General features: G+C 37.4%; 1 protein-coding gene across 1 annotated transcript; it reads right to left on the reverse strand.

Annotated features, from left to right (window-relative positions):
- Positions 1 to 23159, reverse strand: LOC141548689 (PPP2R1A-PPP2R2A-interacting phosphatase regulator 1-like). The gene is made up of 10 exons (XM_074277752.1): positions 22550 to 23159; positions 19108 to 19186; positions 14157 to 14213; positions 9619 to 9662; positions 9429 to 9483; positions 7322 to 7414; positions 6985 to 7073; positions 5879 to 5948; positions 3105 to 3199; positions 1 to 2391 (listed from the first exon to the last, which is right to left on the reverse strand). Exons 1-10 carry the CDS (start codon positions 22648 to 22650, stop codon positions 2241 to 2243), a joined length of 834 nt encoding a protein of 277 aa, XP_074133853.1. The 5' UTR covers positions 22651 to 23159; the 3' UTR covers positions 1 to 2240.
- Between the last annotated feature and the right edge of the window lie 2432 nt (positions 23160 to 25591).

Below are 25591 nucleotides of genomic sequence, written 5' to 3' on the forward strand. Positions count from 1 at the left end.
TTTCGCTTTCATTTTAATTTTTATTAGCATTTTGAAAACTAGCATAAATACAACAGAAAGAGGACACGGCGACACATACACAGCACAACTAGCTCTTGTTCTTGCATCTTTTAAGATGAGTTCTAGATTAGACAGTAAGCGACTCATTCAGGAAAAAATGAGACAAGCAAAGTCAAACCCCCCAGAATCAGTCTTCCCTGCAGAAGAATGATGTGACAGGTCTTTGGCATGTTTAAGATAAACTACAGCCTTACCACACGCAAAAGGAACCAACCACAAAAACAGCATGGAAAAGTTAAGCAATTCTTTGGGGTTGAATACCAAGAGAAGGAAAGAAAGTCTTTTATAGCGAGAAAAACAAGCTCCTTCCATTACACAAGCTCAAAAGGCAACAGTTGCAATGATTAATCAAGAATGAAAAGCCAATAACAGTATTCACAAATGCCACACCAAGCATACTGTAGTGAGTTACGTTATTCTAATACATGATATAGAAGTCTAAACTAACTTGAAGAGAGTGAACAGTTGTTTGAGTTAAGCAGGGCTATGATTACCAAAGCAAACCCTTTCCTAGAGGGGTCCAATTATCAGTACCCCCTACATATATAAGTACGTACTAATGTATTACTTAGCATATGAATTTATACAAGATTTCTGATAGCAGTATTTTCCCCCTGAAAGTTCACTTCATCTATCTTCAGTGGTTTTTCTTTTGGAACATTCTATCCTCTCCCAGAGTCTGTGCAAATGCATCATTGCTGTAGAATCTTTTCTGTCTTTGTTGACAGACAACTTTTGGGGGGGGAGGGAGCTGAGGAAAAGGTACAGAAATGCTACCAAATCCAGTTGCGGTAAAAATCCCTCTAACCTCTTTCTCTTTCTCTAATAAGCCTAAGATCTAGGGAACAAAGAAGCTAAAGCATAACTAAGATTACACCACCAGTCCCACTGCCTTCTAGCTGTTCATCAGGAGAATTCTATTCCCTTCTCAGAAGTCCCATACTTGGGAGTATGTGGTGATATTCATCCATAGACCAAGACAATCTCTTAAGGAGAAGGCCTTCAAGGCTTTTGCAACACAGTCCTCTGTACCTGTGTCTTTTCCCATTTGAGAAAACAACTAAATCAGGGCTCTACTATCTCCTTTGAAAAGGAAATGTGTTTGATAAGGACTGTCCTTAACTGATTAACTAAGTCCATTTCAATCTACTCTCTACTTAAAATCAGAAAACTCCCTTTCTAAATTTACACAATATGTTAACTATCCCCAATTGTTAAAGCACTTATTTCAGGTTTTAAAATTTAACACTCTGCTAGGGCTATTCTATTTCTATTTTTTTCTTAATCCCTTAAAAGATTTGTAGATAGCAAAAAGTTAGAGTTAAAAAAAATATATTTACAGTCATTTAGGGAGTAAAAGGAAGTAGCTAAGTCTGACAGAAAATCTATTACATGTAGGAACCGTATCTAATCAAATCAGCAGTCATAATTAGAAATAAAAAGGAATTTACAAAAATGCATAAGGCTACAACTAAACAACACTGACTTTTCCTTCACATCTAAATATAAAACTGATCAAGATAAAACACAAGTTGAATACTGGCCCAAAGCCCCAATTAAGCATTTTGCTTTTGCTATTCATTTAGGATTTTTTCCTCCTTCTCCTATCCCTTTCTCTTTCCAAAACAAAGCAAATTTCTCTGGATTCCTGTGTAAAACAGATATCATAAGATTAGTATGTTATAATTAGCATACTTCAAAAAATAGCTGTTTGATAGCTTGCTTAGCTTTCTTTTTTAAGTGAAGGCTAACAATTACTGAAACTATTAAGAACTAGTGTGGGCGCAAAGTGTCATTTTCAAACATCAGTTTGTGATACTGTTTTAACAATTATACTTTATCAGAACTTACAATTCCCATAAATAAACAGCGCTCTCAATTATTGAAAAAAATTAACGAAGGGGCAACATAGGTATATATATTAGCAGCTTAAAAGATGTATGTTTATAGCATCAACATACTACTCTTTTAGAAGATGTTTTTCGAAAGATTACTATGTTGAATCTAAGCTTATCCTCAGGAACTGGATGTGGAAGTTCTCTAGAATAACAATACTTCTGGATATTCCTAAGGGGAAAAATATAAGAGAGGAAATAGCCCAAATCGCGTGATACAATTCTACATTATTGCTCCAACTGAATTTTTCTCTCCAGCAGAAAAACAAATCTTGGAGTGGCGAATCACTTGGATGAAAGCTCAGGTACAGAGATAAATGGAGAGCCCGAGTCAGAGGGTGACACAGGAGAGTCGGTGGTAGTGCTGACTTTAGCTGGTGAGTTACAAGAAGATCCAGCAGTGCTGTGGTTTCCATCAAGAGCATCTGAAGACAGACTGGGAGAAGAAAAGGCCACCCATCGTAAATAGAAATCAAGAGATTTGAATGTGCATTTCGCAGGGGGAAAAGTGCAAATGACCACAGACCATCTACAGCAAAAAAGTGATGATAGTTACAGTTTCAGGACACCAGTTGGATAATAAAGTCAAGAGTAAGAAAGAACAGTTCTCTTTTTCTCACTGAAGTAGGTTTACTGGGGTTCAAATGAGATAGAAGTATGTTTTTTTCTCAGGTGTACATAACCATACCTCTTCCATGTACCATATAGTAATCTATTCCTATGGTCACATTTCCAAAAAAACTGTGTTACATATACACATGCCTGAGAACTAACATCAATTAACTATACAAACTAATTAATAAATCTATTTGACTGCCCATGCCCGAAAATTTTCCTGCTAAGAACTAGCCCTTTGTTCATCCTTATGATAAAATATTTGCTGACCTAAAAGATTCCTAGGATCCTAGACCTTGAAAGGATGTTAAAATAGATGTTCTGTGTGAAATGCTTTACAAACCATTAAGTACTATATAAATGATATAAATTTTGTGATTTGTATACAATAAAAATAAAAGTGCTATATAGGATTTCAGTGAAAAAAAATCTATTTGAGAATAGCTTGCTAACATCTAAAAAAGAAATGTGCTGAATAAAACCATGCAATACCCACCTTAATGAATACTGGAAACCCAAAGTTAAATTGCTTACCATGTATCAGGAACCGATGGCGCATCAGATGAAAGCAGATTGCTACTGGTACCTTGAAAAAATCTCTTTGGTTGATCTTCATTTTCTATTTTCACCTATGAAAAAAACACAGTGGCAAAGCCAGCTTTAAAGAGCTTAAGGCTGAGGGGATGGAGGGTGGGGGGTATGTGTGTATTTTTGCCCCAAAGAGTGTATTGATACAACTTTATGATCACTTTTGAATAAATGGTAAGCTATCTAATGCTTTATGATCTTAAACTTACGAGGTAAAGAGCATTCCATAGCTGGAAGAACCTTTGTGCATAGGCAGGATTATACAATCCTCCAGAACCAAAGGCCACATCTTTTTTTATATCTTTAAGCATTCACATGCATAGATTCTCTTAACTTTTCCTTGGAAAGATTACTAAGTATCTGGGAGGACTGGAAGGAAGGTTCTTTAATGCATCTCTCCACCCATGCCTCCAGACATGACTTTTGCCATTTAAGGAAAGCCAGTCTTCTATGCATTAAACAGCCTAGAAAAAATCTAACTTCAGAAAAGGTCTCACAGTTTTCTTTTTTCTTTTCTTAATCTAATTTTTGTCTCAATTACATGTAAACAAAAATTTAAATTAAAAAAAAAAAACTGAGTTCCAAATTCTACAGTCATGCAAAACATTTTCACATTAGCCATGTTGAAAAAAAAATATCAACCAAAAAAACTTAACCAAGAATAATAATAATAATAATAATAATAATAATAATAATAATAAAAGTATGTTTGATTTTGAATTCATATGTCATGAGTTCTTTTTCTGGAAGTGGATAACATTTTCATCCTAAGTCTTTCAGAATTATTGTCTTGCTGAGAATAACTAAGTTATTCACAGTTGATCATCATACAATATTGCTATTACTCTGTACAATGTTCTCCTGGCTTTCCTTATTTCATTCTGCATCAGGTCACGTAAGTCTTCCCAAGTTTTTCTTAAAGTATCCTGGCTCATCATTTTGTATAACACAAAAAAGCGTTCCATAACAATCATATACCACAATTTATTTAGCCATTCCCCAACTGATGGACAAAGAATTTCCAATTCTTTGCCATCACAAAAAGTTGCCATAAATATTTTGTGGCTATAAGTTCATTCCTTTTTGTCTTTTCTTTCTTTGGGATACAGGTCTAATACTGGTTTGCTAAGTCAAAGTGTGGCGGTTTGATAGCCATTTGGGCATAGTTCCAAATTGTTCTCCAGAATGGTAGAATCAGTTCATAACTTCACCAACAGTGCATTATTGTTCCTCTTTTTCCACATCCTCTCCAAATTTATCATTTATGATAGGTGTGAGGTGGTAACCATTTTTTTTTTTTTTTTTGGTAACAGTCATTTTCCCCCAAAGTATTTTATTTTTCCAAATACATGTAAAGATAGTTTTTAACATTTATTTTTGTAAAACTCCCTCCTTTCCTTACCTCTCCTCTCCCCAAGACAGCAAGCCATCTGATATCCCAGTTTTCTTTAGTAAGACCGCCTTTCTAAACCAGCCAAACTGCCCGTTACTGTCTCTACATCCAGCCTTATTCTCAGAGAAAATGGCCAATTGCCATTTAACTGTAAACTTTGTTATGCTTTGGATCGTCTTCCTAAGAGTTACTCTTCACCTTGTAAGGTTCTCTTGTCTAACTTAAGAGCACTAACTTCTTTAGCCTTGTCTGCCATCACTCAGTTTGTTCTTGGTAGCCTCGTTTTCTACTTTTTTTCCTTGGGTTGCAGGGTCCTGTGCTCTTAAGTGGTTGAGTTAACAAGAGAATAATCACTTCTAAAACAGGTAAAAGCAGCTTTTAAACATAAGCTAATTACGTTTTGTCCAAAGTGACAAAACCTCAATCTCCTAAAAGGGCAAAAGATTTCAGTTAAGCTAGTGCACAAAATTTTGAACTTGAGCATATCTTTAATATATTAAAAAGATTCCAAGTCCTCTACTACTTACTGCTTTTGCATGACACTGGCTCACATATCTTAAGTTATGGGCAGTCTTATTTTAAAATTTTTAAAAAAGGCCTTGCTCCACAGCTCAGTCTTCAATAATTAGAGAGCAATTACAAAGAAATACATATGTTTTGGTTTAATTAAATATGCTATGCTGGAAGCCTGTCATATTAATTAGCCCAAAATGTATTATGTTTGTGAGAAGAAAGCATGCTGTGGTTCTGTTCTCTCCTTTTTGACCCCTTCTATTCTTCCATTTTCACCATCTTACTCTAAGCAAATTAAATTTCTTACGAAATATGCAATTCATTTCAATTACCAATCAAGTAGAAAAGAAGAACAAAGTCAAATGGAGATGGGATGAGATGTGGCAAGACTGGCTCAAAAATCAGCCGCTTGCTTAAGTCATCATCCCAATACTTATCATCCTCCTTCCTTTCATCCCACCTTTTTTAAAACTAAAAATAAAAACAAACACTACAACCTCAACTATTTAAAAATTTTTGCTACATTTTAATATTATCCATATCAATCACTGGAAGAAAAATCAATAAAATACTCATTGAACTAAGTTGTCTAAATTGAAAAGCATTTTTATCATAATACTTCCAATAACTGTCAGATGTTACGTGGTCAGTGAAAAAGCAATCTTAACAAAACCACTTCTTGATGATTTAGTGAGAATACATGTGAACTTACTTGTAATGGGAAAGTACTATATAAGTTCAAACTACTACTTAGAGTACATATTAAGAAAGTACAATTTTATAAGTTCTCTTTCCCAAACTCCCATGATACCACAGTACCTTTTCTCTTTATGGGTCCAAGCACACTCGGTCTGATACAGTTGATAGGACTCTGACTCCTCCTGCTGATGTAATATGAATCATATTTGTCATTACCATGCCTCTATGTATACTAACAACAGTTGTGATCCTAAGTCTACAACATTAGCAGAGCAAAGCCATTACTAGTCCCAGAAAAGGATTTGAACAACTAGGTCCAATTGGCACAACTTATTAGACCAGAAAATGTGGTCACAAAATGTAGATTTCAGAAGTCAGGCCCAACCTCTCTCCAGTCCCAAGTGTACAGCAGTAGAAGCTTCTAATTGTTCTGTCCTAATTCTGAGTGAGAATAGGAACAACGCAGTAGCAAACATATTTCTAACTCTGCTCGCCAGCCAAGAAAATCTTAAATTTGGACAAATTAGTGGAAAGCTATGCAGTCTTAGATGTGATTCTGCCTTAACTCACAGGGCTATTATACACCAACAGGTACATAGAGGCAGCATGTGTAATGGTTCCAGAGGGCTGGGCTTGGAATCAGTAAGACTTAGGGGGCTCAAATCTTACCTTTGACAGTTATAAGCTATAAGACCTTGGGCAATTACTTAAAAGTAAAGTGACTTTATGCAATTTGCCAGTACTTATCTACAAAATAAAATGCCAACAGTCTGGATTTGGGGGAAGTACTGGCCCATTCAGTTTTGTATCAAACACTGACTTTTTCACATATCTGTTAGTAGCTACAGGAGAAGAGCCTTAGGACTTTAATTTTCAGTTTTGGTTTGTAGAAGGAGGTCCTATGTCAGAAGTTAGATGTTCATGAAATCATAGATTCTTTGCATATTTGCATGTTTACAGGTAAATGAGTGGTACACTTGTATCTGGAAAATTATATTTGTGAATCAATATGTACCAGAGGGGAGATGTCATGTGTACAAATATGGATAAATTCAGCTGGCTATTTCATTGAATGTGAAATGTTGACTTAAAAAGAGTTTTAATTCAGTTATCGAAAGACACAACTTATGTTTACTAGGTCCAGAAAAAAATAAACTCAGAAAGAAAAATATAACTATTTCAGTTAGAATCAATTTGGTATTCTATATAATGTGAACTTACGTGGTAAAACGTCTAGTCGGGCTGGGAATAGGACTAGGGGGCATCCCATTGCTAGCAACAAAAGTCTGTAATGAAGGCGAATAGCACTGCTAAAAAACAAAAACAAAACAAAATGCAACAGAGTTAAAAAGAAGAAGAAGAAGAAATGCCATTTTCCAAATCACATATGCCACAGTAAGAGAAGCTGTTGAAAATTGGGAGCACTAAATTTTCCTAAGTCTTTGTTCTCCCCCAGAGCCTCACACAGTGTGTTGGACAGAGCAGATGCTTAAAAGACACATTTTATTGGCTCACTAGATGAATGTTAGGTGCACATGGTCAAGCTTCACTTTCTTACCTTTCCAATTCCCCTGGTGGGTGAAGGGGCAGGAGAAACTGGAATAAAATCAACACGCCTGGGGGATGATGACTTCTCTCCATCGTTATCATTCTAGGTAAATGGAACAGTAGGTAATTATATTACTGATAGTTGAACCTAGGTAACAGCAATGAGGAAATACTGGATTGTAGATGCTGCTGCTAGGAAGAAGCAACTATCACTTTCACTGTTTGGAAAGAGCTCAGAATTTCTACCAACTCTACACCATGGCAAAGAACCTCAAGATCAGTTCCATTGACAGGTGATATACTTTACGTTTTGGGAGAACCAGTTACATGGAGTTTAATGGATTCCCAAAAATTTCTAGTAGCTGTATTATAGCTCCAAATGAGCTGGCACTGCAGAAAAGGAGAATATTACACTTCCCTAAATGTGAGTGGAGATGATACTGAAAATAATACTGTTTAAAAAATGATCATAGAAGAAATAGTTGAAACTGGGTACTAGTGGGAAAACAGGAGCAATGGCATCTCCTTACATTAAAAATAAATACCAAACTGATTGGATTTACCTAATTGTTTAAATTCAGCTCTACAAGTATCAGCTCTAAAAGATGTTCTCAGAAAAACCTAGAAAGCCTTACATGAACTGATGTGAAGTGAAATGAGCAGAACCAGGAGAACATTGTATACAGTAATAATAACCTTGCATAATGATCCATCGTGAATGACTTAGCTATTCTCAGCAATACAATGATCTAAGATAATTCGGAAGGCCTTATGATGAAAAGTGCTCTCCATCTCCAGAGAAAGAACTGATAGAATCTGAATGTAATTCGAAGCATACCTTTGCTTTGTTTTATTTTTTTAGTTGGTGTTTTCTTTTATAACATGAATAACATGGAAATAGGTTTTGCATGACTGCACAGGTATAACCTATTTTCAGTTTTCAAACCTATACTGCTTGCCTTCTCAAAGAGGGAGAGAAAAAAATGTGGAACTCAAAAAAATTTAAACAACAAATGTTAATCATCTTTTGATCTGATTTTTCTTGTGCAGCATGATGAATATGGAAATACATTTAGAAGAATTGCACATGTTTAACCTATGTTGGATTACTTGTTGTCTAATGGGAGGGAGGGAAGGAGAAAAATTTGGAACACAGGGTTTTACAAAGGTGAATGTTGAAAACTATTTTTGCATATATTTGGAAAAATAAAAAGCTATTAACATGTTAAAAAGTTGTTTTGTATGTAATTGGGGAAAATTATTTTTAAAAATTAAAAATAAAATATGAGCTCTAAATTCCAATAGCACCAAACCAAGCTGCAAAGGGATCCTCAAAGCCTATCTGTATTTTTCTGCTGGAATCAAAAGAGATAACCTGTCAACTGTGGTATTCTAGTACATCTAGGAAAAGAAATATTACCTTCACTAGTAAAACTTTTCTAGTTACTAGGTTTATTTAAGGCTCTGAAAGAGAGCTCAAACAAGAATCTGAAAATTCAGCTCAATCTTTACTTCATCAATCAAGATTACTAAGATTGAAAATGGGTGATCATTCAACTATCATAATTAAGCTACCATAATCTGTACACAGGAGTCGTAACATTTTTAGTAAGAGGTTCTAAGTTCTCTAAATCTTTTTCAATTGAAGAGTATATGCTAAAATAATGGTGGGGATATATGCATTATGGATGTAACATAAAATAAAATTTTCATGAAATCCACCACCTGTGGCTTTAAAATTCAATAGTTAGTAAAGTAGGGAGAGAAAAAAGAATTTATATTGTTTTATCACCTAACAATTCTGACTAGACTTTTTTGAAGCCTATCTTCGAGACCAAGGAATGAGTGTTCCCTAACTAACGTGATGGCTTGTTTCAGACAGTTATTTATTTTGAACTCAACTCTTAAAAAGTAGAGAGTAACCTCATAGTTAAGCCATACAACATTTTTTCTTGAAAGCCTTTTAAGCTACAGTAAATGGGAAGCATATCTCATCCTAATTTTTCATTAAGGTATTTAAGGTTTTGAAATAAGGAAGCAGAAAATAGGGAAGAATGACATCTTGGTAAGTACAAACTTTAAAAAATGTATGCAAAATTGAAATATAAATACTTTACCAAAGTTAGACTTTCTTCCCATGTTTGGCTTATCTGCATTGCAGTTTGAACTTCTCTAAAAAAAAGAAAGAAAAGAAAAAAAAAATCACCCCTGGCCATTTAAAAAAATAAAATAAAGATGGGATAGAAATGTACCTGGAAATAAGATACTAAATCCTAAGACACTTTAAATTAAATGTAATAAACTCACCGTTCATGCACAGTTTCTCTGTTTAGCATATCCATCCCTTCTTCCTGAAGGACAAGAAAAATGACCACATTAAATGCATTGAATCTTTACCTGATTTTATTTAATATTTGATAAAATCTCATCTTTTTTTTTTTCCACTGCGCTACAGAGAAAGAGACCTTGAACAAGTATGATTGTTATTGTTTAACATTCAGACTTGTACCAAAACACCCACTTAAAAAGTATCATGGAAAGCTTTTTGAAAGGGTAAAACAGTGAGAACATGAACAAAAGTTGAGAGGTAGGAATAAGCTGTGTTCAAGAGCAGAAGAGACTGATCTGCAAGGACTTTTAAGATCTATACTGTCATGCAGTGAGAAATAAGGTTAAATAGACAAGGCGGAGTCAGATTATAAAGGACTTTGTCAAATGAGGAGTTTGGATCTTACTCAGTAGGTAACAAAAGGCAGCCACTGGTATTTTTTGAGCAGGATAGTTATGTTTACAGAGTAGCTAGAGTGCCAGGCTTGGACTCATCTTTGTGAGTTCAAATCTGGTCTCAGACATTTATTAGCTGTGTGACTCTCAGCAAGTCACTTCCCTCAGGTTCTCACCAGTAAAATGAGCTGGAGAAGGAAATGACAAACCATTCCAGTCTCTTCACCAAGAAAACCTCAAAGGGGGGGTCACAAAGAATCTGACATAACAGAAAACAAGTGAACAGCAATAATAATTTACATTAGCAATGAGGTTATTTTAGAAAGATTTCTCTAGTGCTAGAATGCAGGAGGACCTGAGTTCAAATATGACCTCAGATACTTAACACTTCCTAGCTATATGACCCTAGGCAAGTCACTTAACCTCAATTGCCCCAGCCCCCCTCCCCAAAAAAATCCTTAAAATGTTCCTATCAAAAAGTGTGAAATTTTCAATCATTCACAATGAACATTTAAAATACTTGATGGTTTGATACTTATACAATCTTACCTTACTTTACAAATTTCCTAGTTATATATTCCAACCAATTCTCCTAAGAGCCCTGAGCTAAACAGGTCAGATGTTATCTCCATTACACAGATAAGCAAACTGAGGTTCAGAAAAGGTTAAGTGACTTGCCAAAGTATAGATTAGAAGCCAGTTCTTTTGACAGTCTGTTCAGAGCTTTTACCACCATGTTATAATTTTCTGTTCAATTTAAAATACACACACCCCAAAGGCAAAATCCAAAGAAAGGGGTAAAAGGTGCAACTTCAGGGCTAATTGTAGAAGGAAAGAGACACTCATAAAACATATCTTAGCCAAGGCTTTAGAATGGCTCCTTACAATATATAATTTCTGGATGTCTGCCTGCAATTAGCACAATTTATCTCAGACAGATTCAGTTCATAAAGTCACTTTGTCACTGACTCAAAATAATGAAAATTTCAAGAGTCTGAAGGGATGACGGAGGCAAGCTAATCCAAATGGTATCTTACTAAGCAACCCCATAATCAAGAACATGCTTATGAAGACCTCTAGAGAGAATGAACTCAAGACCTCTGGCAGCTCCTCTTACTTCAGGGCAGTTCTAACTGTGACGTAAGTTTTTTCTTTATAGAAAAAATCTAAATCTGTCTCTTGGTAGCATCTACCTATTGCCTCTTAGACTCAGTGGAATAAATCTAAACCTAAAGAATGACAACCTCAAGACTATGATCATGTTTGTGACTGATCCAATCCTTAAAAAGTCAAGTCACTGTATCATGTAGGTAAAATAGGGAGTCACTAGACTGTTGGGGCAGCAGAGATCTCTCTCCCTGACTCCATTCTCTCATACCATCATCACTAATGGACTTGAATGAAGAAATTGATGGCATGGCTTATCAAATTTTCAGATGACCGAATGACAGAGCTGAGATCTGAACACATCTGAACTGATCTTACTTAGTAGGACAGAATAAAAGGCCAATTATAACAAAATAAAATCTAGCTGGCACAAATATAAAGTCTAGCACTTAAAATGTTGAAAAACCAACCGTATAAGTACGAGACTCAGGAAAATATGGGGAGAAAAAAAAAATCTGAAGGATTTAACTAATTATAAGCTCAATAGAGAATAATGTACTTTTAGTCTATATTGGTAGAAGCACAATGTCCAGAATAAAGAATACCCTCGTGGTATTCCACCCTAACCAGATAGTATATGAATTATTGCCTATAGTACAGAGCATTATATTTTAAGAAGGGATATAGCTGCAAAGCATAGTCCAAAATGGGTAACTGAGAACAAAGGGATTTGCAATCATGTTATATATGATTGAAGGAGCAGGGAATCTTTAGTCTGGAAAAGAGATGACTTAAGGGAGAGTAGGAATAACTATCTTCAAATATCTGAAGGGTTCTACTGCATTAGAGGGCTTAGGTTTATTCTGCTTTGCTTCAGAGCTTAGAGCTAGAGTGCAAGTTAGAGGCAGATTTAAGCTGCTTCTTTAAAAAACATTTTTTTAGTTCACTATTTTTATTTTTCAGTTAACAAGTATTCTTCTATTAATCTGTCCTTCCCATTCCCTCCATATCTCCTTATAGCAAATTAAAAGGAAAAACCAAAAACGAATAAAGCCCTCATGAGCTCCACAGTCTGGCCAAACAAATTCCCACATTAGCCATGTTCCAAAAGGAAGGTCTCTTTTTGTATTTTAAGTTCATCACCTCTCTGCCAGGAGTTGAGTACCCATGTTTCATCTTTATTCTTTTGGTCTCATGACTTATTATTTTCAGTTAAGTTTAAAGAAAGCCTTTCTGGTAATTACTGCTGCCTCAAGAGGTAGTGAGTCACCCATGAGCTGAGATGTTCAAATAGAGACTAAATGACCACCTATGGAGAATGTTGAAATAGATAAATAACTTCAGAGGTCTCTTTCAACTTTAAGATTTCATTTTTTAAAAAAAGGAAAATAATTTGTAATTTCAATCTTAATTTCAGAAGGCATAAATAACAGGGATGCAGGAGACATAGAGGGGATATTATGTGGTATATAATATGGATGGCCTACCTATAGAAAAGAGATGTACTTTACTCCTGTAATATTGCTACTAGCACCTAGAGGAAAGAAGAGGTAATAGAAGATCCAGCTTCCCATACACATGTGCATAAATGTAGATATAGGCAAAAATGTGCTTTTGGAGTAATATTTTACAAAAGAATTTATTTTCACTCTTTTAAAAATGAATATGTTGAGTGATGTTTCTCTACTTGGACACTTAGGAAGCCCATGTAACAAGACACAAATGACCTAATGCCAGTTAAGTTTCATTCAAAGGGGCAATATTATTAAACAACAATATGTGACACTATCTTGAATTTAAAATGTTAACTTTTATGGCCAAAAAGAAATCACAATAAAAGACCAGATATAAAGAAATAAGAAATGGGCAACTGGGGAAAAAATAGAGTGGAAAATTAAACTGCTGGGAAAAATCTAAATTTTTCCAATAAAGCCATAGCCAGACTGGAGGCTAACCCATTTCTGCTTTCCTCCCTCAACTTATCTCTTTTTCTGTATATTAAATATAGATAATAAGCTGCTGTACTATCTCTATTACTAGCTACAGTTAAAATATTCTTTACTTAGAACTTTGATAACTAACAACATGTAACCAAGGCTCAAATACCTAGGATAATTGAGGGGACAGCACATACAAGTTTCAAAGATAAAAGCTTACTTGAACAATGGCTGGAAGCTGTTTTTATCACTTTAAAAATGTGAAGGCTTCAATGCACACATCTAGCCACACAGAGGGCTCAATTTGAGTATCATGTTATCATCATGTTCTTTTGGGAGAGGAGAATGAAAGAGAAAATGCTCAAGGGGAAAAGGGTTGCTATCAGGACTGGGCCAGAGTGGAAACTGAGGAAAGTGTATTGAGGCAGTCTGGTAGCCAGCCTGAAAACCTAAATTACTTCTCACAATGAAGGCATAAGTAGATTCTTTGCAATTCATAAGCTGCAAAATAAAGACTCATACCATTTAAATTTTTTGCTTATTTTGACCAAAAAAAACCCCCAAAACCACCACCACCACCACCACAACAAAAAACTCCTTATAACATGTCTCTGAAATTAGGGTGATAACAAAAAACAAACAAACAAAAAAACAAACACAAAAGCAGCCCTATGAACAGTCAAGTTACCATTTTTGGAATTTTTTTAAAAAGCAACAATGGAGTCAAAATGACATAATCATGGTGAATACGACTATACCTATTTTGTAACTGAAAATAAGTTTTTCTAAGTAACAATTCTCTGATTTCCCTGGAGAAAAAGGGCATTATGTAACATATAGTTATATTATTTTCAAAAACTATTACTATCAAAAAAGTAATAAAAACTTCATTTAAAATATAAAAAGAAAATATTTTTCAAACAAATACTACCCCTAAACTGAAAATCTAAATTATCAACAATATTTTATAGCACTACCATGCTATATCTACACCATGGTATCTATAAAAGCTATCTTTGCTTTTTAGTATTAGAGTATGAATGATTTTCAAAGTTTTTTCTCCCCAAATTTTCTTACCTGCTTAAGCTGATGAATCCGGCTACTAGGTATTCGAAGAGGGGAAGATGGTAGCAGCTGCAAAATAATACAGAAAGATATGAAATTTGTTTTAATGTTTCTACTTAATTCACACTTAATTAAAACTTGCAAAAATTAAATTGAAAGTTATGTTAATGAAAGGTTTAGGGTTTCTGATATAGATCAAAAGAACTGCTCGCTTGGGTAACAGGGGACAGAAAAGAATACTACATTAATAGAAAAGCGTGATGAAGTGAAAAGAATGGGGGCTCTGAAGCCAAAGAACCTGAGTTTAAATTCAGACTTTGATGGATTTGTGATCTCAATGTGGACACTCTTTTCAAAGTGCAAAGCATAGCTTAGTACTTCTCATCTAAAATGACTCTCGAGGAATATGATTCAATAGTTTTAGAGAAGCTAATGAATATAAAGAAAAATCTAAGACGAGGTAATTTGTGCTTTATGACAGGGTTTCTTGGGTATCTCTGGTCTTTTCAGGGTTAACTTAGAAAGATCGCCAAATATGTCCCATAGTTATATTTATAGCAACTTATTAAAATCAGGCTCAACTATTTCAGATTTTGTAACAATCAAGGGGAGGAGGTGATAAACTTTAGCTTATCTTTGCTAAGCAAATTCTTTTCTGATAGTGAAAGTGACACTGAAAAAGATTTCAAGAAATATATTTAAACCTCTTAAGAGGCAAAACTGTTTAAGTGTCCTTAAGCATTGTAAGAAGAATATAATTTACATATAAATGATGGATTATAAATCATTCATATCTTTTATTCAATAACCAAAGGATTTTCTAGTAGGCCAACATTTAGTTGTTAGTTTTCATATATTTGAAAGTACCAAAACTATATTACTTTAAAAACAAATAGTAACTCAAGTTCTTTTTTTTTTTTTTTTTTTTAAATTGAATTCAAATTAGTTGAAGCACACCAGCATAACAAAAAATGACTGGATACCAAACAGATAACAAATCTTATGCTGGCATTAGTGTGTTATTTTATGCTAAAAAAAATAAATAAACATGCATCATTATTACTATCAACATAGTGAGAGGACTTGTACTTGTCCAGGCCCTTGTCCAAAAGCTGGATTAGGAGGCAGGGGTATAAAGCAAGAAACAGTCTCTAGACTGTTGTGAACACTAATTAATAACTGAAAATGGATCACAGAATTGAATTCAAATCCAAAATGTGTTTGTGTACAGAATGCAAAGCAACATACTAGATACTGAAGGATGCATCTTCTCTAATTCAGTAAGACTTAGGTCGTACCCTCAAGAAGTAGATCTGGTGGGAGCCATTATTCAAATATAAGTTCTCTAAACTCCAAATCCAGAACTCTCTATCTATTGCATCACACTGCTTTCTAGCTAGCAACAAGAGAATTCAATTAATAAATATTCCCATTGTGGTGTTGTACTGTTAGGCATCGATATAATTAAGTTTAGACAAGATCCGGACCTCCTTATCAGTGCAGAGCTCAGGGTTTAGTAGATACCCAAAGAACTAAAATACAAAGTAATATAAGATAAGGAAAGCATAAGGCAAGGCATTATGAGAGATCAGAGGAGGAAATAGGTAATGCATTCACAGATTTCATGGATGTGTTATTTAATTAAGCTGGGTTTTAAGGAATTTGATCCAGTTCAACAAACATTTATTCAGAACCTACTAGGTACAGAGAAGGCACTATGCTATGTGCTGAGGATATGAAGCTGACCTTGCTCTTTAGAAGCCTACAATTTAATAGGAGGAATAACAAATAACTAAGATACTTGAGAGAATGGGATATGCAAAGAAGAGATTCCAGCAAAATATTAGGAATTTATCAGGGTGGAGAGAGAGGGAAAGGAGAGCCGACTGGACTGGGGGGGCTGGAATACCAAGCACAAAATGGTAGTGAGGTAGGAAGGTGGACGGATAGAGTTAGAGATGACATGCAGTATAGTTTGGCTGGAGAGAATGATGGCAATAAAAGCACTTTGTAAAATATAAAGTGCTATAATAGTGTTCTACAGGCTGATTCAAAAGTCTTCAATGCAAATGGAAATGGAAAATGAAAAATGGCATGAAGACTTTTGAGATACCCTATGTAAGACTCAAAAGGTAGAATGGGACATAGTGAGGGTTTAATAAATACTTGTCCATGGTGATGGTGACTGCGTTTAGGTCACAGAAAGTGTCGAATGCTAGGCTAGCCTGAATCCTATTTGGCAGACTGGGGAGAGGTGTGACCAAATCTAAACTCTTATTTTAATAGACTGATACTTTTATTTTAATTAAATTCATGTGGTAAAATTAAAAACTAAAAACTATTATATTGTAATACATTTTATTTTACTTTAATTTTACAGCAGACTTATAAAGAAAATGCAGAGCTAAATTAAAGATTTTACCCTTCTTAAATAGATTTGTAATTCTGAAAAACTATAAAAATATCATGTAAGTCATGTTACATGTTTTTTAAAAAAAATACCACTAGCAAGCTGCCCTTTACCAGCTTAACAAAACTGCCAATGGAAAAAAAGAAAGCTCTGATATAATATACGATTAACTTTGGGGGAAAAAATTGGTTAAAAATGGCTATCTAGATATTAACAAAAAACATATCAGTCTATTAAAATAAGAGTTTAGATTCACAATTAAAATAACCCCTAAATATACATCCTGACTGGAAAATGACCTGATGTCATGTCATTAGTATGTCAACTTATTTACATGGGGACCTTCTTTCTTGGGAGCTATTACATCAGGCTCTTTGCTCTAGCTGGACAATAAATAATATTTCATTGTGAAGTGATTCAGAAGGCCAATTCCCATAAACTTCTGATGGAGAGAGCCATCTGTATCCAGAGAGAGGACTATGGGGGGCCTGAATGTGGATCAAAACATTAACCTTTTTAATTGTTTGTTTGCTTGTTTGTTTTTTTTTCCCCCTCTCCTTTTTGATCCGATTTGTCTCATACAACTTGAAAAATGTGGAAATATGTTTAGAAGAATTGTTCATGTTTAACCTGTATTGGATTACTTGCTGTCTATGGGAGGGGGAAGATGTAGAGAAAGAGAGAAAAATTTGGAACACAAGGTTTTGCAAGAGTGAATGTTGAAAACTATCTTTGCAAGTATTTTGAAAAATAAAAAGCTATTAAAAATGTACACACATACACACACACATTCTTCATTGTGAGCCTTCCAAGCTACTGCATAAGGCAAGAAGCTGAACTTTGGGAGGAGCTGGAAAAGCTTCAAGTAAAGACCCAGCAAAAGAATCTACATGTGTCATTTCAAGACTAACCTAGCTAGCCTCAAAGAGGCTCAATTACCAGAGGTGTTCATCATATGATGAATTCTTTTTAGCCATAGTGACTCATGAAAATATTCTAAAGCTATAGAGCAGTGGTGTCAAATAGAAAGAGAGCCCTGTGAGTCACTGAATGATTTAGAAAACCACAAATTAACATTATCTATGTTGTACTGTATTTTTATTTACTTTGTTAATATTTCCTAAATACAATTTAATCTGGTTCATGAGACTAGGGAGTTTTACAAATTTGACACTTCTGCTGTAGAGGATTTATAACTTGTAATTTCTGTAGAAGGAGTAGCCAAACTGACAAAATCAAGAATCCTTGAAGTATTATATTAAACTAAGCCTTGAAATTGTTATTACCAACATACTAAATACCTCAAACCTGCTACATCAATGAAACATTGTATGAGATGACTATGTTACATTAAATTGTCTCACTGAGAAACAAGCTGGTACCAACAGAGCACGAGTGTCAGGAAAATATGGCTTCAAATTGTCCCAGACATTTAATAGCTGTGCAACCCTGGGAAAAACACTTAATCTCCCTGTGCCTCATTTTCCTTATCTGTAAAATGAGGAGAGTTGAACTCAATAATCTCTTAACTTCTCTTTCAGTTCTAAATTCTATAACCTACCTACAAACTGAGAGCCTAGAATCCCTAAGGCATGCAATATGCAGGAATTATTTGTGACATTTTCATCAGTAATGCCATTAATGCACATATAAATATATAAATTTAAATTCCAAGAGCATCATTTCCATGATTCCATTAGGCTTAGGCTCAGTAAAGAAATATTCAAAAATTATTTCCAAGTTACATATTCAACAAAATTTGTTCCAGAGATGATATTAATAAAATGTGTTCAGTTAGAATACATGCTTTTATTCATTTTTGCTTTTATTCATTTTGATTTAATAATAATAATAATAATAATAAATGCCACACTGGAAGATGATTGCTGTAAAAAGGCTATTTTGGGTTAGATATTATGTGATATTATGACACATAAAAGCTCAATATCACAATGAAATCCTATATTTTCTAAATCATTCAGCTTCTCAAATATAAACATATCACCAGGCTCTCTTGTTAGGGTAGTTCTCCATCTCCTACCTGCCTATTTAGATAAAATACTTTTGTAGGATTATGGATTGTTAGAGCTTAAAATGACCTTAGAGTAGGGGCTCAACCTGGGGTCCATGGGGGGGTCCATAAACCTGGGGCCCCTGGAGTTTGTGGGGAGACCATAAACCTGAGGCCCCTGGGGGATCCATAAACCTGGGGCCCATGGGATCTGTGGGGGGTCCATAAGCCTAAACTTTATTTTCACTAACCTCCTTATGAAACTTTGTGTTTAAGACCAAAGGAAAATGAACACTATATTCCTCTAAGTAAAGTGTGAAAATTCCCTTTTCAAGCAAAAATAAAATAAAATAAAATTTGAAATCCAGTGGTCTCCTATATTGAAAACAAAAAAATCTTTGTTAAAGCCAAAAGGGCTTTAGAAAGAAATTCTACCACAAATGCAGAAAATTATTAATAATATATGCATTGATCTTTCCCTAAATATTGTTAAAATGGTACAAGTGTAGGTAATAATGAATAGGCTATCAATGTTTTCTTACCAGGTTGTGCCGGTTTAAAAATGTAGTACTGTTTCTTCTGGTTCTTAACATATCAGCCTGGAATATCTGTGAATTATCACTGAAACCAAAACACAAACGTATTTGTCAAATATAGGCCATCATGGGTGATTTTTAAAAAGAGAGAAAAAAACCATGTCTCTAAAGTGAACAGCCAGAAAGAACAGTTAGCATCACAATTAGTCAACCAAATTTAGATGTGAACCCAAGAATTTGGCCATCCCATCCTTAATGACATTCCTAATATGAATACTTAATGAAATTGGAAAATTAGCATTAAATTTGCTTTCAGATGAAGTTCAGAGTATGACTTTATACCTGTCATTCAAAGTTAGGAGGGGGGGCCTCCAAAATGTAAGCCCCAGATCACCTTTAAGCAATTACCTTTTAACTTGAATGAAGAGGAAATCCAACATGGTAGACTCCAGAAATATCCCTTATTTTCTACTTCCCATCCTATTCAATCCATTCCCATAAAAGGTAATTTTAAAGGAATCGTTGTCTAACTCCTCAGAATCAGTAGTTCCTTAGTAGTTCGCTAATGGAAACAGGTGACAAGGACAAAAGTGAATAGCTAGAGCATAAACTCATCTCCTAAGTTTCTAAGCCATCTAAAAGCGAATTTTCTCCTCACTCAAGTCTGAGGTCAGTCTTCAGCCTACCAAAGAAAAAAAAATTCAAATACAGGAATTGACAACTCAAAGATTTAGAGAAATATTTAGTTTATGACAGGCCTAAGAAAATAGTTAACTACATTAATTTCTATATTCCCTTCTAATAGCTGAGGGATAGGGGAGAAGAGAGGGAAATTTCTACCAATAATTTTATTTTGTTGCTCATCTCATTAATAAAACAAGTCAAATGGAAAAAAACAAAAAAGGATTATAAAGAACTAAGAACCTGAAAAAAAAAAATCGGGCCCTGACTTTTAGGCTTATAATCACATATACAAAAGCCTGGAAACTCTATAACCAGATTAATACTTACTTGCCCTAAAGAACTTGTTAAGAAGCACAAACTATCAAATGCTGGTGCAAAGAAGACAGTGGGATTTCTTAAAGAGGCATCATTAAATGAGTTCAGGAAGTTATTTGAAAGAAGTGAAAAGATGTTTAACAAGTACTGAATAAAAAGCTGTCTTGGCCTGGAATGGTATTGAGGAAGGAATGGCAATGAAAAGGAAAAAAAGTGAACGGCATACATAGTAGAGCTGAAAGGAGGCTAGGTAAAAATCCAAATTTCCCAGTTGGAAGTCAAAGCTTACAATACCTTCCGGAACTTTGTGGATTAACCTCTGACCAAATCCTGTGTCTCCTAAAATAGCATTGTTAGTGTTACTTCATGGACCCTGGACAGGACCTCTAATGGAGGTCCAGCCCTCCTTGTATTCAGGCAGATAATAGTACATTATAATAAGCTTCCATTTGCATAATGCTTTGTGAGCAAAGTCCTCTAAATCACCCAGGGAGGTAGCTGAAGCTCTAATTTTTTTTTTTTTTTTTTTGGAGGCAACTTGGTCCCTTCAAGTTTCTAAACCCTCAGCGTCTCCTGAGTAGAATGTTTTACCCTCATTTAAAGTTGGACCCTGCAAATATGATAAAGCTGAAAATCTGACAGATGCAACATTTAATCACTTCATTCCAATATCTACTTTGTGTCCTAGTTTCCTGCTTGTCTTTCCTCCTTTTTTATTCCATCTTTGAACTTGTGACCATCATTGAAAGTTCTTGTCAAGCAAATGGCTTTCTTCATTCCCTTGGGATCTATTACTTTTTTCCTTAATGAAACCTTCCATCACTGACCAGCCCTGGCATCAGCCCTCAATGCTTTCTTACATTCACCACTGGCCCTAAAGAAAAGCTCAAAATCACAATGAAATCCTATATTTTCTAAATCATTCAGCTTCTCAAATAGAAACATATCTCTTGTTGGGGTAGCTTTCCATCTCCTACCTCCCTATTTAGATAAAATACTTCCACAAGATTTTGGATTTTTAGAGCTGAAAGTGACCTTAGAGTAGGGGCTCAACCTGGAGTCCATGGGGGGTCCATGGGGCCTTGTGGGGGGTTCATAAAGCTGGGTCCCCTGGGGTCTGTGGGGGGGTCCATAAACCTGGGGCCCATGGGGGGGGTCTATAAACCTGGGGCCTATGAGGGCTGTGGGGGGGTCCATCAGCCTGAACCTTGTTTTCACTAACCTCCTTAACAAACTTCGTGTTTTTTGCAATGATCAAAAACCATTGCAAGAGATCTGTAGGTTTTTACCTGATTACCAAAGAGTCCATGACCCACAAAGTTCAGAAAGCCTAACTCAGAAACCGACTGGTCCAACTTCTTCACACTACAGATGAGGAAAATGAAGCGCAGAGATTAAGTGATTTGTTCAAAAGCAACAGCAAGTGACAGAGCTGGGATTCTAACCCAGGCCTACGAGAAATGCAGCATCTTTTTGCTGTACTTCCCTGCCCATCCACATTACTTTGTTAAACTCAATGATCTTTTCACTTTCAGCAGTATGGAAATTGATGCCTTCTTACCTCAAAAAGTTTGGGGAGGTCATAATGCTGAAATCAGGAGTCAAAGAACCTGAATTCAAATGTAAGATATCATTATCTGTCTGACCTTGGGCCATATCTGTCTCTCAGCTTCTCTGCAATTCAGTTTTCTCATCTGAAAAATGAGGGGAAGTTGGCCTTGAAGATCCTTTCCAGCTCTAAATCTACCATCTTAGTTACTATACAAACAAACATTAGCAGGATATCAGAATAAAGTTAAAATACTATACCAGCAAAAAAAAAAAAAGTACAGATTTTAGTTGCCATTGTCAGAAATGTTTACTGTCATCTGATACATGCGGGTGTAACATTTCTGCAACACCTTTTCGGCTCAGGGAAAGTGTCTTTCCACTCTGCCCGGGGAGTCGGGAGGATATCTGTAAGGGAATGGTGGTTGGGGGGAGGGGGGTGGGGGGGGGAAGGAGAAAGGGATCGTTCACTCATGACAAAAATTAACCCGAGCACAAAGATTGGGGAATGGGGTGGGGTGGGGAGAAGAGACAAGCGAGAGTTAGTTACCTAGAAATGGTGAAGAAAGTTAGCCCAAACCAAGAAAGGCACCTGCTCCACTCTACGGCAATTAGCTGCGGCACTTGGTACCGGGCTCCCGGCCAGGACAGTGTCTATGTCAACCTCGGGGCAAACTAGCTCTCCTGGGTCAGCCTCGGGCCGGGCCGGTACCGATCGGATTCGAGGTGAGGAGAAGATAATGGAAGGGAGTTGGGGAGAGGGTCAGTTTGGAAAAGATGAAGAAATGATGGAGGAGGGGAGATGGTTGAAGAAACACCTGCTGAAGCGGATGCGGGGCGCATGCGCACAGGAGCCCCCCCCCCCCCAGCATCCTCGGCCGCCCAGCTGGCCCTCACTCACCTGAGCCCATGGATGAGCGGAGCGCTGTTGGACCTCCGTAAGCCGCCCCCGTCAGTACCCGGTGGCAGCTCCAAGTCCAGCTCCATCTTCTCCTGAGCCATGGCGGGGGGCAGGTGCCGGGCCTCAGCTCTGGATTCCCATTCACCTCAGGACGCGGGGGGGTTGGTGGGGGGGCGGGGGCGGGGACCAGGAGTGAGGAGTGATGGGGATGGAGGAGGCGGAGGCAACTCTAGACGACGGGGCGGCTCATGCTGCTGCCAACCCGGGGCGGCCGTGGGCGGGGGCCCGGTTCAAGGCTTCGAGGCCCGCCCAGCGGCAGAGAACACAGCGGGGGGCAGGGCCCGGCCCGGCGACTCCGGCCCCCATGCTCTCTGGCCCTGGCCTCGCGCCTGGTTACAGCGGCTCCCAAGCACCGTCCACCCCCAGCCCTTCCTTTCGGTCTCCCGGACAAACTAGGGCGCAGACGGTCAGGGACCGCGGCTGCCGCCGATCCTCCCCCTGGGCCCCGGGACCCAGAGCCGGAGGGGTCGAGGGCAAAACAAAAACTGCAACCTGCCGCCTCCCGAAAGCAGGCAGGGTCCGCCCCGCACGTTTACGCCCCCACGTCCGCCCCGACAGCAAGGCCTTACCGCGCAAGCGCCAGCGCCGGGCGTTCTACTTCCCCCTTCTCCTTCCCCAACCCCTGTTTCCGGGGAACGCTGAGAAAACTCGCTCCTTTCCCTTCCTTACTCCCCATTTTAAGGGTCCTCGGGACGATTCTCTTTGCCCGTCGCCTTCGTAGTGGGTGCGGGAGGAGAAGGCGGGCGAGCGGAGAGAGGAGCCCTGCCTGTCCCACTCGGCTTTTACAAGTTGGCGCGATTAGGCTCTTAGCCGCTTCGGCAAACTCCAGCCGCACGGGGCAAAAGGCAGCCGAGTAAGCCGGCGGCACGCCGAGGCTAGGAGCCGCGGGGTCAGGGAACACAAAGTCCGGGCAAATAACCAGCACAGAAGAAACGCTAGACCGCCTCCCCGTCCCCCCAAAGGATCCGAGTTTACATCAATTTCCTAAGTCAATAAAGGATTAGGTTTGGGAGGCACCAAGCTGTAGAGGACAGAGCTCAGGATTTGGAGAGAGACCGGAATTCAAATCCCGAGGCTGCCACTTCCGGGGTTCGCTAGACAAATAGATCGCTTTACTTTTCGGGGTCCCAGTTTCGTTTTTAAAATAAAGATTGAACCAGACCACCCCCGATCCCTTCCAGTTTTAAAACTAGGATTCTGGGTCAGGAACAAAGTTGAAGTCCCGACTCTCGACTTATTACCAACAGTGGTAACCTCGTAACATGTTCTATAAGGTTCCAGGCAGTTTCCCCTTCCCCCACTATGGAATTTTCTCCAACTGAAAAAAAAAAAAAAACAGGGGCCCCCACCTCTCCACAAGTACCCCAAACTGACAAAATCTTGACAAATACCTTTTAAACATTAAGTCATTCCAGGGATTCTCTTCTTTGCTTGCCACTTTCAATGCATGACAGCAAGTAAGTAGCAAAGGCACACGCACCCACTATATCAATTCCTTGTCTGTATCTGTCCTCTTATGCTAGTACTCTGTGATGTCAACTTTCTGTTACCTAGGAACCGTACTCCCCAAAGGGCATCACAATCTGGCCTTACCCTATTATGAGGATTAAGCCCCTCTTACTTTCCGGCCATTAACTAACGGTCTGCAAATTAAGACCAAAGCTCCAATCTCCAATGTCAGATAAATCCTCAAAGAAACAGGGTAGAAACTTGAACACATATTGGACATCCTTATGCACAGAAACCCCTTCGTTTCCTCTATTGGTTTCATATTCTTTTGGTATTTTCCTCTATTAGTGATCCTAATCTGTTTTAAACTTCACCCATAGGAACCAAATCCACTAGTTATTCAATAAATATATATTTTTACTACCCAATCTTTCCAGGGACCGGGTCACTTGGGAGAGGGAAGGAGAGGAAGGAATAGAAAAGAAACAAATATACAGAAAGTATACTTGTATACTTTCTGTTCTGTGGGAAGTATCAGCAATTGAAACACAGAAACAGAATATGACAACAATGTGAACCATGCAGCGTACACAAAAGTGCAAAATGATTGGGGGGAGGGGAGGGGGAGGAGTGTGATCAGGACTCAAGATTTCATCAGGGTAGGGCATCCTCCCACAGAGACTGATCAGAGACTCTTCTACAACTTGGGCTTAAGAGAAATCTGAGACATGGAAGCTAGATGGTTTGCTTGCCCATACTACCATACAGGTAGTATGTGTTTCAAAAAACAAGGACATGAAACCAAGTGTTTCAGACTCCAAAGCCGGCTGGCCCCCTACCTGAAATGCCACATTACCTTTCAGGCAAAAAATACAGAGCATTATGTGAGGGATGTAGAAGACCCTTACCCAAAATGACTACTCAGAGATCACTCAAAATAGAAAGCAGAAAGGTTGTTTATTAACAAATTCTCATGAGAATGATCCCTTCTACTTCGAGCTTTCTCTCTTTCCCTTCTTGAGGTGGAATTGCTCATTTTCATCAGAATTTATTAATAAACAACCTTTCTGCTTTCTATTTTGAGTGATCCCTGAGTAGTCATTTTGGGTAAGGGTCTTCTACATCCCTCACAGTTGGGGGCCGCCCGGGATGGGGTCTTTGGGGGAGACGGCTGTGTGCACCCCAGACAGGGACAGGCGCCCAAGGAGTAGTTTTCCCCATGGTCTCTGGCTCTGGGTGAGCAGCCTCCCTCCCTCTTAGACAAAGACCTGAAGCAGGGATACTCAGTGGAAAGCAGAATTGAAGAAACAACCTTTCTGCTTTCTATTTTGAGTGATCTCTGAGTACATCCTTCACAGTTACAAATTGAAAACAAAGCTTTGAGAAGTAAAAGAGTGATTAAAGTGGAGTAAGAATAATCAAAGACAATTGATGGAAATAGGCAGGGCAAAGATGTTTGCAGGTTGATATGGTGAACTTAAGAGTATTTTTGAAAGGAGTATAGTTTTCAAGTACCAACAGGATTTTCCCCCT

The sequence above is a fragment of the Sminthopsis crassicaudata genome, chromosome X (genome assembly GCF_048593235.1).
Source record: "Sminthopsis crassicaudata isolate SCR6 chromosome X, ASM4859323v1, whole genome shotgun sequence".
Classification (NCBI taxonomy): Eukaryota; Metazoa; Chordata; class Mammalia; order Dasyuromorphia; family Dasyuridae; genus Sminthopsis; species Sminthopsis crassicaudata.

Bases quoted from the DNA above. Each gene is read 5' to 3' on its own strand.
- LOC141548689 (XM_074277752.1), bottom strand. From the start codon at position 22,650: ATGGCTCAGGAGAAGATGGAGCTGGACTTGGAGCTGCCACCGGGTACT. The intron at 19,187-22,549 runs GTGAGTGAGGGC...TTTTGGTTTCAG, and splicing joins CCGCTCATCCATGGGCTCAG to TGATAATTCACAGATATTCC. The intron at 9,484-9,618 runs GTGAGTTTATTA...TCTTTTTTTTAG, and splicing joins AGAGAAACTGTGCATGAACG to AGAAGTTCAAACTGCAATGC.